Below are 14173 nucleotides of genomic sequence, written 5' to 3'. Positions count from 1 at the left end.
TATGCGCAGATAAGGTGAAGTGGAGGACGATGATGTGCGACGCGGGGATTGGGATTACCTATGATTAGATAAATACGGATTGGTAGCGGAGTGTGGTTGATTTCTTCTTTTTCTCTGTTCTTCTTCTTTCTCTGGCAGGTTCTGCGGTGTCGAATTCGCTTTGATTTAAAAGAAGAGTTAAGTGGAGTGGAGGAGAAGAGAGGAGAGGAGAGGTCTGGGGAGTGGAGGTCTGGCGGTGGTGCTAGATCATCACAACAATAAAGGACAAGACAACAACTAGTTACGAGTACACAGTAGTTACGAGTACACAGACAGTACACAGTACTCCGTACGTATGTACATACAGGTAATAATCAACTTACCTTGTATTCCGTACCTACACAACAAGTAACAAGTTACCTAAGAAGCATTCGGGGATCTGTACTAGGTCTAGTCTGTTCGTTTTTCGAATCACATTTCCTGGTACACGTCTTACTGTGTAATTATTATACTGTGCATGTACCTAACTGATAGGAATGGATACATACACCTAATTGTGTAACAACATCCTCCGTGAAAACACTCATCATCATTTATTATTGTTGTCAGCATATGTCTCACAGTTTAACCCATATTGGGTCTAGCGTATTTTGAGCACCCCCTGAGCCTCAAGGAACACTCCCACACTCCATACATACAGTGATTAATACATGGTCACACCAGGTTGAATTCTCCCTCCGTCTGCTACGATTTACTTCAACTTACTTGTACCTTGAATCTTATAGTACTACCCGTAGTATATTACGAAGGGCCGAGTATTACGGTCGCTAGTATGTATTTAGGTAGGTAGATACCTAGGTACGAGTAGTTGGTACTTACCTAGATACACAGTAACTACGAGTACAACACCCTATCACCCTACCTACAATGCTACATTCTGCTACGGAGTATACGAATTGCTTACATCCTATCTCAATGCGCTGAGCAATTCTACACAATAGTACTCGACCAATAGTTTCTTATCATTGATCGTACTAACTACCACGTATTTCCGGTACATACAACCCCAACTACAATTGTATAAAAGCCGCACGAGATCTCTTGAATCAAGAGAGACGGAATTATACAATTTATCCGTACGTCCTGTACTCAAACTTATTGTCTGGGTTTGAACTCCTCATCCTGTTTGCAAGTTCCGAGCTCCGGCGACAAATGGGTCAAAAACTGGTTGTTCGCCTTCACACTGTTGGTCATCACCATGGCCGTTACACTTGAGGGGCTATTAATTCTCTATTAATCAAGTAAGGATATATACCTCTTTTGACGGCAACTATGAAACATTATCCCCCAACTTTTGATCGCTTGGCCTCGAACGCCGCTGATCACAAAAACAATCCTGATAGGTTCGATTGACATACAGCCCCAAGATAGAGCGCCGAAAAATGCAGTACACAAACACCTCAGCTTGAACCCCGTTGATGCAATTACCCTGATACTCATGTACATCCGGTCCCAAAGCCCCGCATAACAAAGTTAGCCTGCGCGCTCAACTTCTGAATCGCAAGTCAGCGCAAACGTTCATCAATGGATGTATTACGAGACTATACCTCTTTTCATCACACACGAAGACACATACACACACAGAGAGAGAAGTCGTTCAATTCACCGGTGTTCCGCACTGCGGACAACACTTGCCTGGAATCACCCACACAGTATCCCCCCTCTCTAAGCATGCTGGGCAGCGGCGTCCTGGTACCTGGGACAATTAGCAGGTAAACACTAGCCAGAGAGATTTCCATTCGAGTGAATACGCATGCAGAACGACTTACCGGCATAGTCACAATTCCCTCAGCCTCGTTCATAGATGGGATGATGATCTTGTTGATGGGACTTTGGAAACACATTGCGTTGTTGGATAAGCAGCACAGACGTAACTATGCTGAGAGATGACAAATTGGGCCCACGATTCGTATACTGATAAAGGCAAACTTGGTGAGCACCTGGTGATAATCACGGGAATGACTTGAAGATAACGGTGTCCTAAAGGCCTCTGGTTGTTGAGGTCTAGGCCTTTTATATGCCAGAAGGTAGAACCGTATATCTCTAGTCTCTTGCCTGTCCCCCATGACCGAATGTAGGGGTCCTAACTAGATCCCAAACAATGATATTGGACCTTAACGGCCGCAGCAGTAGCCGCATGGGAGCATCCTGGATTCTGTGCATATCTGCCGGTCAATCGAACATTGTGTGTACTGCTACTCCCAATGGATGCGTTACAGCTACACGGATATGTGCATGTGTTCCCTTCAAGTGGGCATCGGCAGTAGGTGATCCAGACCGGGGGGAGGCAGAATGTCTACCTGTCGCTTCTTGAGTGCTGTGTTAGGGGATGGATCCAGGGACTTGTTGTACCGCAACGCGATCTTTTGTTCCAGAGAATTCTAATTAGAAGCGATCATAATAGTTGCTTTTCCATCAAGCAGCACCAGCACAAAGCTCGACCTATCAGAACGCAGGACGAGGCGGAACACTGTTGGTGACCACTTCGATCGTGAGAGGAGCTTGTATGAAACGTGAGATCCATGTGAATGTGCCCAAGAAGTCGCTCCATGAAGATAAAGGCTGATCCGTGTCAATCTAGATGTCAATTGGCGGTGAGCATTTGCACTCATACTCTGCCGGATAGTCTTCAAGGTAGATGTGAGCGATCACATCTGTGATCGTAGTTGTTAGGGTCAAGCCCGCCATCCTGCCGCCAATGTGCTACATATCGGTTCGCTTAACTCCTCAGGGGTTCACAAAGAATGTACGCTATACCCATCGAGTCTTAAGCCGTGCTAGGTATATCTCATGTTGTTCATGTTGTCGGCGATCTCTCATTCCAAAGCCTTTCCGCCCAACCATATTCCTCGCCCATCACCAGAGGTGAACCCTCCAAAACCTTCCCAGGGATTTGAGGAGGTGTGAAATCCTACGATCGACTGGCATAAGCAAGATGCTGTGGCATCAGTACCATAGATGGTCAACGTTGCCCAAACCCGGGATCCCGGTAGCCGATCTTGTGCACCCAGACACCATTCAAATCGCTACATGTGCAAGGAAAATTACCCATGCACATCTTAAACTTACCTCATTATTGGATCGCGGCTACCAGGCCTTACTGGTTGCGGTAGCATGGTCCGCTAATTCTGGACACGATGGAGTATTATTGCGAAGGTGGACATTATCCACTGTTGATGCTACCATGGGTTTTTGGAGAACCCGAGGGACGTGTTCTCGAAAGTCACTCGTCAGAGTAGTTAAGAGGAACTCATGACTGCTATCACGCAATCTTGTTAACCCCCTTCCATCAATACGTTCCGCCTATTGCGGTCCAATGATCCTTGTTCGTCGGCTCGAACTTATCAAATCGGCGGGCAATATTGGTTGGAGAATGTTGCTATGTTATTCTCCCTAGTACTCCGTACTCCGTATCATCATTAATTTTTCTGAGCTGATGAGGAACAGTCTCGAATCGGAGGCTGTTGCGAATCTCTTAGCTGCACCTTTTCTATCCAACCTACGCGGTCCCCTGGTTGAGTTGAGTATTACGGCCAAAACGAAGGACTACTCCGTACAATCCTCGCAAATCTACTGTCCATAATGAGTTGTCGAACACGGTTAATCGTTACACAAAGGGTTTTAACAGTCGACAATGCTTATCGTGTCAGGTCGATGCATTGCTTGGTTCTTCAATTTTCATCACATTGTTGTATCACGACCTCCAGTGCCACCGTACCAACTATTGTCGATTGTTTTATAGCAATCTGGTTATGCTGTAGTGTTACCTAGCGCTGTTTCAAGTGCCTAGAGCCTGTACGGCCTCTGGGTGCCACCATGATTCGTGTAATGCCTCTGTTCAATTAGGACTTGGAGTCGAGTGATCTGAACTATCCTTTCAATCAGTCAGCATGGACCTGTGACTACCAATAGTTCCTTGGATGATTCCAGAAAATTTGCTAAGCTTCTTCATCTACATTGTGAACAAGCGTAGCTTAAGGTACTGGTCGATTATAAAATTGAATGTCAGGAGCGATCGAAAGTATTAAAAGAAATATCACAGCGTGTCAAGTGTACCAGACATAATTGAAGGGATATCATGCATGCTCCTTTACCATCCTACTGTCTAGATGTTTAAAGACTTCTACCCAGTCGATGAAAAGATGTATGCTTGTTCTGTGGGCTTTACTTCGCATACTGTTTAAGTTAGAGAACACAAGGTATCTTTCATTCGGAAGTCCGCGAGCCGGTCACACAAATGCCAGTTGGCTAGGAGGTACACCGGCGCAACCTAGATAAACCAACGTACCAGTGATGATGACCAGCTCTCATTCCAACCCCACCTTCGTATTTCCTGCCTTAATTTAGATTTACATAAGCATTGTCAAGAGCGTTTGCACAGCTTACTGGTGTATTCTTGTGCCTAGGTCGACCTTTCGTCGATCCGGCGCGAAAACTCCTAGATATGATAACGGACGACCCTGTTCGAGCAATCTGTGCCCCCTTGCACTACGAGAAAGAAGGTCTAGTCCTACCATTAATTGTCACCGCTTCCCACTGGCACGAGTTGATCGAGACTTTTGATACTAGAAGTGGTAAGCGTTATGCAGTTTATCTTATATATACTTCTTTTGCCTTATCAGAAACATATTTTTGTACTCAACGCCCTATAAACTCCGTACCCATATCCATGATACTTATTTACTGACACACGGCCACGCCAGAAACAGGATCTTTGGTCATTATGTCATTCATTCGTGATTCGCAATACAATACATTCGTGCCTGACTCTGCGCTATAACTGCGATCTGACTCTAAGATACAAATGGATTCGCTCTATGGTGTTGAATCTACACTCCCTGCACTGAATTAGCCATGTTGTACCTGACAAATTCTCCTTACTTGCCAGGTCATGACCTACATATACGACCAAATAGCCCTCGGCTCAAGACATATGTTCGAATTACATGTCACTAGATTGAGCAGTGTCCAAAGACATGTTCACGAGTCTTTCTTTCACCTTCTGAATGAGCAATTCAAGATGGTGTGTTACTTTGTTGTTGTCTTCCGGATTTCCATTCGAGACGTAGTCTAATTGTGATGACCAGGCGATCGAGTGGCCCTTGAGTACAACTTCCGACCAGAATACGTCATCTACCCACCAATGTGATCTTTCCTCTATAGCAACATTTGCTTCCCGCATCAGTTGACATATTGGACCAAGTTGTTAAAGCAGTGGAGCAAAACCGAGATTGACACTGAATAACTGTAAACGCGTGTCAAGTACAACCTTGTACTTCTCGGATTTTCCGAGTAAGGCTAGACTGCATGATTGATTCAAGGGAATAGAAGCGCACCGTCGCCAAAAGTGGCGTGGCTAAAACAGCTCATCGATGTTGCTACGGAGTATCTCAAGCGAAAATTAGATTCAAGAGCTCACCATAGAGAGACACGAATATATAAGTGCCCAGGATCGTTTCATATATGTACCTCTCCACATGGATGGGAGACGCTCGTGCGGTGCAATCGGGATTTATATGCTGATCAATATCTCTTCTGCATATGTGTCATTCTAGTGTCGTTGCAAGCCACCTCTATGAGCCACTGCGAGCGGAGTGCTCCTCCGGCTATTGATGTCTATAGAAGTTCGCTGGGCGCGGGTGCTTCCTAAGGCAACCCCTCTAGTAATTCTCCTTGAACCAATGCTTGCCCGAGAATAGGGATAAAACTAGTGGTCTGGATTAGTTCAAAGGACCGTATAGTCACAATGAAATTCCGTGCCGCACTAAGTAAGATGCTACTTAGCTGCACTCACTATCTTCTTGATCCTCACCAACAATACACCTTTGGTGATGACCCCATTAGAATCATAAAGATGAAGTATGCGCAGCCCGGATTGCAACCTATCAAGGCGGAAACAGGCCCAAGCAGCAAGGTCATCCGAGAGTCGTTCATCATCCATGACTTTAAATCTGACCGACAAGGTTAGCATAGATTAGCTCAATGGCCAGACCTGAAATGCATGCTTAAACGCAGCCAGCCAAGATGACAAGCTCCCCAGCAATAGATACAAGAGGCTTGTGCATGGAGAAAGTAAGGTTGTCCCAAAGTCCTGACCCAAGCATTCCCTACCCTAACATCAAGCTGGTATGGTAGGGGCGTAAGCCAGAGCAATGGCGGGTCATTCCACAACTGGGGGAAAGGTATTATGGGGTTGTGCGATCGGTTTAGCATGCTAGGTTTGAGGACAGTCGAAGAGATGACAGGTCAATTGCAAACCCTCATGCGCAACAGGCCCCTCGTTCAACCCCGTGCAACAAGTCGCGTGCATCTCTTGCCCCACAACGTGAAACTGATGTAACAAAGGAAAAAAGAGATTGGGAAGGCCAGGCGGGCCTGCGTACATACCTCACAAAGGTCAATTCTTCCGTCACTCCCTGAACTCCATCAAATTTCACTACCTCTCGACCGAAATCTGGATTGGTAGATCGATGTGTCTTTGTTTTCGCCTTATATTCCCCCCCTCTGGTTTTCCCGCCACCAGGCAGCGGTTCCCCTTCACGTTCCTCACGCTTCTCGACGTGCAGTTCAACTTTGACGTATGGCTTGAAGTCGTTGGGGTCGTCTTCTTCGGGTGGCAGAGGGATATCCTGTCCAGCATAAAACTCGATGGAGAGGTCTAAATTATGGCGCGGAATAGCCGTGTTCTGTGAGGTTTCGTTACTAGCACCCCGATAGCCTTCGGGTTTTAAGACCCAGCCGTTGGTACCAGCAAACATGGCTTCGTTCTGCATCATGCCGCCATCCCAGCGTTGCCAGTTCAGTGCCACTATTTGTACACCAGCTCGCCAAAATATTGACGGATCGAGGTTGGAGGAGTTCAATCTCAGGCCTTTAGGATATGCACGCATGAAGAAGTTCTGTCGGCCAAAGTCAGCACTTTTTTGAAGAGGTTGTTATGCTCATTGGCAGCTTCCGCAATCCGTCCAAACTGCAATGAATGCTTCTTTGACTGGGCTATTGAGGCATTATGATATTTTGCTTACCTTGTTGTGATTGAACAGAGCTGTTGTCTGTGTTTCATGGACCTCCAGTAAGGCTTTCTCCGATAGCGAAAAGACGTGGGTTGGTATTTGCGCCTCTGTAGGTATCATTAACAAACCAATGTTTGCATGCCTTTGTGCGGCTTATTGAAGCTCACCTGGCTGATCGAGCCCTTTGAAATGATAACCACCCATGTACACTCCGAGCTTTCCCAAGGCTTCGGTAATTTTAGGCTTCGGGGCGGGTGGATTGGCTTGGGATTCTGGAATTTCCTCGGACGATGATGATGATGCTGAGTTGATTGTTGTGGTTTTGGCGACTTCAGTGGGAGCTTGTAGAGTCGTAGGTTTGACGCCGACGGGTTCAACGGGTTTTGGAGCGGCCCGCTTGACTTTAATGATGATTTTCTTTTCGAGATCCTTCAAGGGTGGTAACGCTATGTCGCCCGAAGCCTGCGACGGGTCAAGAGGGAGATCGACAAGCATTCCCTTCCAGTATTCACGCATAAGCTCAACCATGATGTCCTGTTGTTCGGGGCTGGTATGGACTTCAAGACTGACGATTAACGGTAGTTTTCTGGATATAGTCAGAGAAAGAAGCCTGACGCTGTGATGAGCACCTGGAGGGACTTACGATGTGGAAAAGGCAAAATCCCTGATCGTTGCGCATACGGCTCGAAAAGACATCTCCTTTGTTAGTGTGTATCCTAAACAATGTCAGTAATCTTCCTCTAGAATTACGGAAAGGAAAAGTCACCGTGAAGAACTCGAGGCTCAGCACGAGAAGACGTATTTGAGCGCCATTTCTCTATCTTATCATCTGTCATTGCTGACGGATTGGATTCGGGCTGCCGGTCTCCAGGTGGAGGCGATGCCTTTCTACCAAACCGCAACTCCAAGCGTTTACGGATACCTAATCCAGACTTTTCCTTCTTTTTCTCCTTCTTCGCACTTGCCGTAGAGGGTTTTGTTGACTCATCTTCAGAGCTGGAGCTTGAGGGAAGCTCGCCGTCCCACACATCGATTTCTACGCAACGACAGCCTCGAACCAGTACCTAGAGGGCGCGTCAATGCCGTTCCGGAATATGAAAAAGCAAAAGAGTGACAAGATTAAGCACTTACGTTTCTGTAGGCTTCTACACTTGAGTTACTGGACAGTTGGTTTCCAGTCAAGTACGTGTTGTGACTGGAAGAAATGAAGTAATTCGAAATTGGATAGGACTCATCAAGATTAGGAGCTGCCGCCATGACATTTGCAAGGCCAGACAGGAAGTAATTGGCAAAATGTGAGAATGATCCGTCCTTGAATAGGCCCGGATCCTGTTCGGGCGATTGTTGCTCCTCGGCCAGCCACTTTACGAGACCTTCTTTGGTGGTCAAATCAAAGCGTTTATTTGCTTCCGAGTAAGCAATCTTGAGGTGATTGGCTATTATGTCGTTCAGATAGTCGAGTGTTCTAGCCTTTGTGGCGGACGATGCAGTCCCGCCTCCAGCTTGGAGCTGCGGTTGGTCGAGTTTCGGCTCACCCAATTTTCGGTCCTTTGCGACCTCTGCGCTGGCAGATGCAGCCAATGGCAATGCGGTGGTCATTGTTTCAAGCAAGAGGTCGGCCAAGCTGTGCAGGCCGTAGACGTGGATATTGCAAGAGCCTAGACAGCGGGGTCAGATATCTGATAAGCCAGCATGCCAACAGCCTCCATGAGGGTGTCCACCAGCGTCAAGAGAGAATGTGCAGTTCTGCTTGAAATGAGATGTTGAGGAATAATACGGTAATTGTGCCATCAGTGATGCAGCGTGTATTGAAACGTCTAGCGACTTGCGCCAAACTCGTTGTCACGCGAGGGACGGGAGGCAGACAGGCACAGTACTATCGTCAGGCGTGGGGTAGCTCACTCACCACCTCAAGTAAACAACGGTTAAGTCGTGGAAAGCCTCCTAAGTGTAGAGTGAAAATGTAGGGAGGTAGGCGCGAAGGTACAGATGAGAAGCAGTGAGAGGGACGAGAAGAGGAAGAGGGAGAGGGAGAGGGAGAGGGAGAAGAAGAAGAAAAGTAAGAAGTGAGCGGCACCAGAGATTTGGAGCTGAAGGAAGGAAGTGAGCTGTGAGGCAGGCTTGGCAGCTTTGTTGTTTTCCTGTTTGATCGACAAACTTAAGTAGGTAGGTAAGAGTAAGTTACCCTACCAAGGTGCCTAGGGTCATGACGGTGCCGGGTGCCGACTTTTCTTTTATAGTTTCACAGACAAGAAACGTTTGTTACAAACAAATCATGGTGTGAGTGCGTGTTGGTGTGAGAGTACCACAGGTACGGAGTAGTTGACTACTATTACATGTACCTTACGAGTGGGTGCTTCTGGTTAGGTACCTAAAGAACCTAAAGTACCTAGGTAGTTAGCCACCTCGTAGTTAGTCAAGGTAATTACCTTGTACCTCGTAGTATTAATAGACACTTAGCAGGTACAGAAACCCTACGTACTATTTGTAGGCGGTCCGCCCAGATAGATACTTACGGGCTGTGTACCCAGGCACTACACGAGCATTGGAAGGTGGGGGCGCCCGAGGGGAGCAGGCTTGCGGCCACTTATCGATATCGAATCGACCCAAGTCTACGTCACATTGTATCTTCACCTCAACCTCAACCTTGATCAACCGATCACATACAAATAACAGGGTACCAGAATCCTAAACGAAACGTTATTTGCACTCCTCATCTCTCTCCAACTAGTCGCGGTCATGGAAAGTTTCAAGAGGGATGCTGAAGATAAGGTGCGCTCCTGGGGGTTCAAACATGTCTTTACATGGACCGACAGCCCGTAAGCCCGTGAACCCGCAGACATGGCCATAGCCGTCGCAAGCATTCACCTGCACTGCCTGTATGACTGATCGGCCACGCTTCTCTCACCTCAGCATCATAGAATTGGTATCAGGGCTAACAAATTGACCCTCGCCTTGTAGTAACTCCCACTATCCACCGCATGTGCATGACGGTTTGACCACTGTAAGCCCTAGTCTACAATACCGTCTTGCATTTGCTGAAACGGCAATGTATTAATGCCTGCAGCATCTGATCCTTGATGGGCAACTGACCATAGTCTATCCTAAGGATGTAAACCCCACTAAAGCAACATTCGTTGCTGGTGATCGAATCGATGTCGATGCAAAGAAAGAACATGAGGTCTGGATTGGGGACCATGGCTGCACATACGTTATTGGAGAGTAAAGACACGATTAGTGGGAATATAGAATTACAAGTATCTCACTTTCTCTTATCGAAACAGTGCAAGCCCAGGACCATGTGCTATTTGACATCGGCCAGTAGCAGATTGCCACAGTTTCGGCACAACTGCCTGCGTAGCCTTACTCTTCCATCTCATCACCTTGCCCCTGTTCATCATCCCCTTCCTCCTGATCTCCCCACCACAATGTTGGACCCAATCCCTCCATACTCATCGAGCCCTGGATCTTTCAATATTCGTCATTCAGCGGTGATCTCATAGATAGTACTTACTATGACTCTCCAACTTGTATCTCTCGTCTCAATGATCTCACCGTCCTCATCCTTCTGTATCACGGTAGGCTTTTGATCGATCCATTCCTCCTGCTCAACGCGGAAAAGTACCGGCTCTCCCTTATCAAAGAAGAGCTCATGGCCCTCTTCCGTCTTCCAGATGAAAACGCCCTCTCCACGATCAAAGGTTGAGCCCGGGAACAGGTTTTGGTACGGTACGAAGATCTCTGATGTGAAGTCTACATCAAGAAATATGCCCTCCTCTGTAGCCATCTTTATCCTTGCGCGTATGATTTCACCACGGAAAGGGCGGAAAACCACCATCCTAAACTCGACTACTACAACGTCAGTCGGCCGATACAAGATTGCTTAATTGGCAGGTAGAACCATATGGCAGTAGCATTTGCCACAAAATTCTGCTCGAGCTCTCCGAGATGTGTGCAAAAAACACGTCGCACTCGAAACGATGGTGGTGATTACTTGCCATTCACATTGACAAGCCCGGTCCCGTGACCTATGAGACCTTCTGTGCTCTCCGAGACATCCCATAGGCAGACGCATAACCCAATGTTTTGAATGATTCTATTCGAATATTTTGCATTTATCGCATCCTTTATGGCCTGGGCGCTGGGTTTCTCGAATTCTTGGGGCCTGATCTGGATCAGGTCTTGAATTGTTGTCTGTCAGTAAGAAAAAAAAATTAGCAACTTGACCGCAGCGCCCCGGCTTCGACCCTACTGAATCAAGGACCAACTAACAGTTATGAACATTGTGATATGAACTGTAATCTCTTTCCGTTTGTTCCTTTACCGTTGAGTGATTCAGTATAGCGAGCACTATCAGGTCATGATCCCAGGGAAAGAGAAAGCGAGCATCTAATGCCAAAGATGCATGCAACGAGGGTGAGGATAAGATTGGAATGTTCAGTTTGGTCCAGTAATGGCCCAGTAGTCCGGTAGAGTTAGGTAAAGGTACGAGGTATTAGGTAGTTAGGGAATGAGTGAGAATCGACGGTTCAGTGGTCAGTGGGTGATTGATCGGCGCAAAGTGGCGCAAAGTGGCCGAGCTAAGCAACATATTCTCTCTATCGATAAGGAAGCTACGAGTATTATTTCCTGCACTCCAACAACCAACAACCATCAATCATCAGCCATCCCGGTGATATTACCACCATTACGGCTACGACGAAAGCTTCGATATTATCATCATGGACCGTTGAGTACCATGACAGCTCACCGTTCTGAAAGATGACACCCTTCAAGTTTCCCCCTCCACCTCCACCGCCTCCCCCGTCCTCAATTCAGCAAGCTCCCATGAATGATGCGCCAACACTCTCATCAAGCCGCGGAAGAAACGCAAACAATACCAGCAGTGGTTACGGTCGAGGATGGCAGACACGTGGGACCAGCCACGCGAATACCAGACAAGGAAGAGGAGGGAGAGGAGGGAGAGGGTTTTACAACGGAGGTAAACAAGTTTCTCGCCAGGGGCCCGGTAACCGGCAGATCCACCCACAGTTGCAGTCAACGATGTCTGAAAGTGACCAGCAGCGTGGTATGGTTTCGTCCAATGACAGGATACCCCATTGGAACGCTTCCACTCAAGTGCGTTCATTGAACGAGCAAGCAGGCGAGCCGCGACAAAGCAGCATTGCGCCCACAGAAACCGGCTCGCCAGAGAGCAACAGAAAACGGAAGCGAACAGTAGAAAGCTCGGGGCGGACGGAACAGCATCACAATCAGCGCTCCCAACAAGCACAATCAAAGCCACCGAAAGCTAAAGCTGCCCCTGCGCCGGCTATACCAAGTTTCGGCTTCTCTCTACCATCGCATCTTATCACACCATCGTCGAACGCCGCGGCAGCCAAAGATGTGAATACTCTGGGCAAGCAAAGAATGAATCTAGGTCTCACGACAAGTGCACCGGAATCGGATGGCAGTGACGATGGAGCCGGTGAGGATATTGATGAAGAAGCGGCATACGCGCTATTGCCTGCCTCACAACGCATGACGTTCGAGCATGAGGGCCGTACAGTATCTCTGCAGACCCCGGCTGACATAGCAGCCTGGATTGAAGACCGTAGAAAGCAGTATCCCACGCGCCTGAGGTCACAGGTTAAGGCGCAGGAGAAGGCCGAGAAACGTGCTAGTGAACTTATGTTCTTGCGCAAGGTGAAAGGTGGGCCAGTTGTTCACATAAACCCAGAAAAGAGCTTTGGTGAAGTCTCGACCAGAATAGTGCGCAACCCCGAAAAGAATGGAACGCACGCTCGCGAAATCGATTCCCGAAGTACCTTAACGACTGAGGGGCAGCCGGTTCAAGTTACAGGCAAACCAAAAGTCGATCTTGGACTTGGGTACGGCACTGACAGTAACTCCGGGGATGAGAGTTCGGTTCTCTCGGAATCTTCTGTGGTTTCGAGCTCTGGGGAATCAGATGATGCAGGATCCGACGATGAATCTGATGAGAATGAAATGGAGCCGGAGAAATTGTCCTCCAAGATCGTCCCTTGTAATGCAGTACCCCCACCACCCCCGTCAAGAACTGGGGCTACAGGCAGTGCTGAGAAGGGCCCTCGTGCATGTCCCCACTGGCTAAGGGGCAACTGCAAGTACAAAGATCGATGTAAACTGGCTCACCCACCAAGGGAGGAGAATAAGAAACTAAGCCTGTACGAAAGATTGGTGGAACAGGAAAGCGCAAAGACCGATCGATATACACTCGATGCGATTAAATGGCTTGGGCAACATGGGTTTCTAGGCTGAGGAATTCTGGTATATCGACTTATTAACTAAATGAAACTTCGTTTGTTTCCTTTTCGATTGACAGCATCTCGCAGTGGTGCTTGTTGACGAATGGCCCAGGCTCTGCTTCACAAGCAGTCGTTGTGATACATGCTCCCCCCAATTAACATAGATCGAAGCTGAAAAGTAGCGGGAGGAAACTTCTCTTTGCTGGGATATTCTGCAAGTGCTATATACAGTTGTGGAGGGCGGTCGGCGTGCTCACAGGTATTGTGTACGCTACACACTCTGAAAAGGAAAACTACAGATTTGCCCTCCCGCTCAACACACCTAATGTTAACGGAATGGTCGAATCAAGGAAATGCGCCCTCGGGGGGTATAGAAGGGTCCGGGCACATGGCCGTTCCATTATTTCGTCATCAGCAACAGTCTTCGGCACATTCGCAACAATCGATGCAGCATTCGCAACCCTCCTCACAGACGAAACAACAGCAAAGGGTTGCCAGACTGTGCACAGATTAGGTTTGAGCACGTATCATGAGACCATGTGCCTCGAAAACATTCACTTACCAAGCGGCCAAACATCCCCGATCCTTTGACTGCCTCTGTGGTGGCGGTGGCCCCTGCTGGTATTGCATTTGCTGTCCCTGTGGTGGATAGTACATCTGCTGCTGGGGCGGTGGACCGCCATATTGAGGTTGGCCGTAAGGACCGCTGTAGCTGTGCGATCGTTAGCATTTCGGTTCATAGTCAAAGACAGTAATATGTAAGGTTCGTGACTAACCTTTGTTGGGGGTATTGAGGAGGGCCTTGGTTGTAGTACTGGTTTGCTGACATGATTGCGAATGGGGATTTGGCGATGA

At 47.8% G+C, this 14173-nt stretch overlaps 5 protein-coding genes across 5 annotated transcripts; 2 read left to right on the top strand and 3 right to left on the bottom strand.

The window, feature by feature from the left end:
- The first annotated feature begins 2019 nt into the window (after positions 1-2019).
- Positions 2020-2387, top strand: BU24DRAFT_64102 (uncharacterized protein). The gene has a single exon (XM_033534493.1). It carries the CDS (start codon positions 2141-2143, stop codon positions 2351-2353), a length of 213 nt encoding a protein of 70 aa, XP_033378133.1. The 5' UTR covers positions 2020-2140; the 3' UTR covers positions 2354-2387.
- Positions 2388-6185: 3798 nt separating this feature from the next.
- BU24DRAFT_472960 (PLC-like phosphodiesterase) lies at positions 6186-8651 on the bottom strand (the record flags this gene model as incomplete). The annotated part of the gene is made up of 6 exons (XM_033532754.1): positions 6186-6938; positions 7065-7159; positions 7220-7638; positions 7696-7768; positions 7819-8116; positions 8184-8651. 6 exons carry the CDS (start codon positions 8649-8651, stop codon positions 6300-6302), a joined length of 1992 nt encoding a protein of 663 aa, XP_033378132.1. The 3' UTR covers positions 6186-6299.
- Positions 8652-10415: 1764 nt separating this feature from the next.
- On the bottom strand, positions 10416-11249 carry BU24DRAFT_356989 (DNA-directed RNA polymerase III; the record flags this gene model as incomplete). The annotated part of the gene is made up of 3 exons (XM_033523925.1): positions 10416-10514; positions 10567-10891; positions 11047-11249. Coding segments are annotated over 3 exons (627 nt in total), but the record flags the coding sequence as incomplete, so codon positions are not given.
- A 443-nt stretch (positions 11250-11692) lies between these two features.
- Positions 11693-13392, top strand: BU24DRAFT_427808 (uncharacterized protein; the record flags this gene model as incomplete). The annotated part of the gene is made up of 1 exon (XM_033529316.1): positions 11693-13392. A coding segment is annotated over exon 1 (1513 nt), but the record flags the coding sequence as incomplete, so codon positions are not given.
- Positions 13393-13876: 484 nt separating this feature from the next.
- BU24DRAFT_467306 (uncharacterized protein) lies at positions 13877-14147 on the bottom strand (the record flags this gene model as incomplete). Its single annotated transcript, XM_033532435.1, has 2 exons — positions 13877-14030; positions 14095-14147. 2 exons carry the CDS (start codon positions 14145-14147, stop codon positions 13877-13879), a joined length of 207 nt encoding a protein of 68 aa, XP_033378129.1.
- Between the last annotated feature and the right edge of the window lie 26 nt (positions 14148-14173).

Source organism: Aaosphaeria arxii (genome assembly GCF_010015735.1).
Source record: "Aaosphaeria arxii CBS 175.79 unplaced genomic scaffold BU24scaffold_12, whole genome shotgun sequence".
Lineage (NCBI taxonomy): Eukaryota > Fungi > Ascomycota > Dothideomycetes > Pleosporales > Aaosphaeria > Aaosphaeria arxii.
The sequence above is the reverse complement of the archived record's forward strand: the minus strand, read 5'-3'. Positions and strand labels throughout refer to the sequence as shown.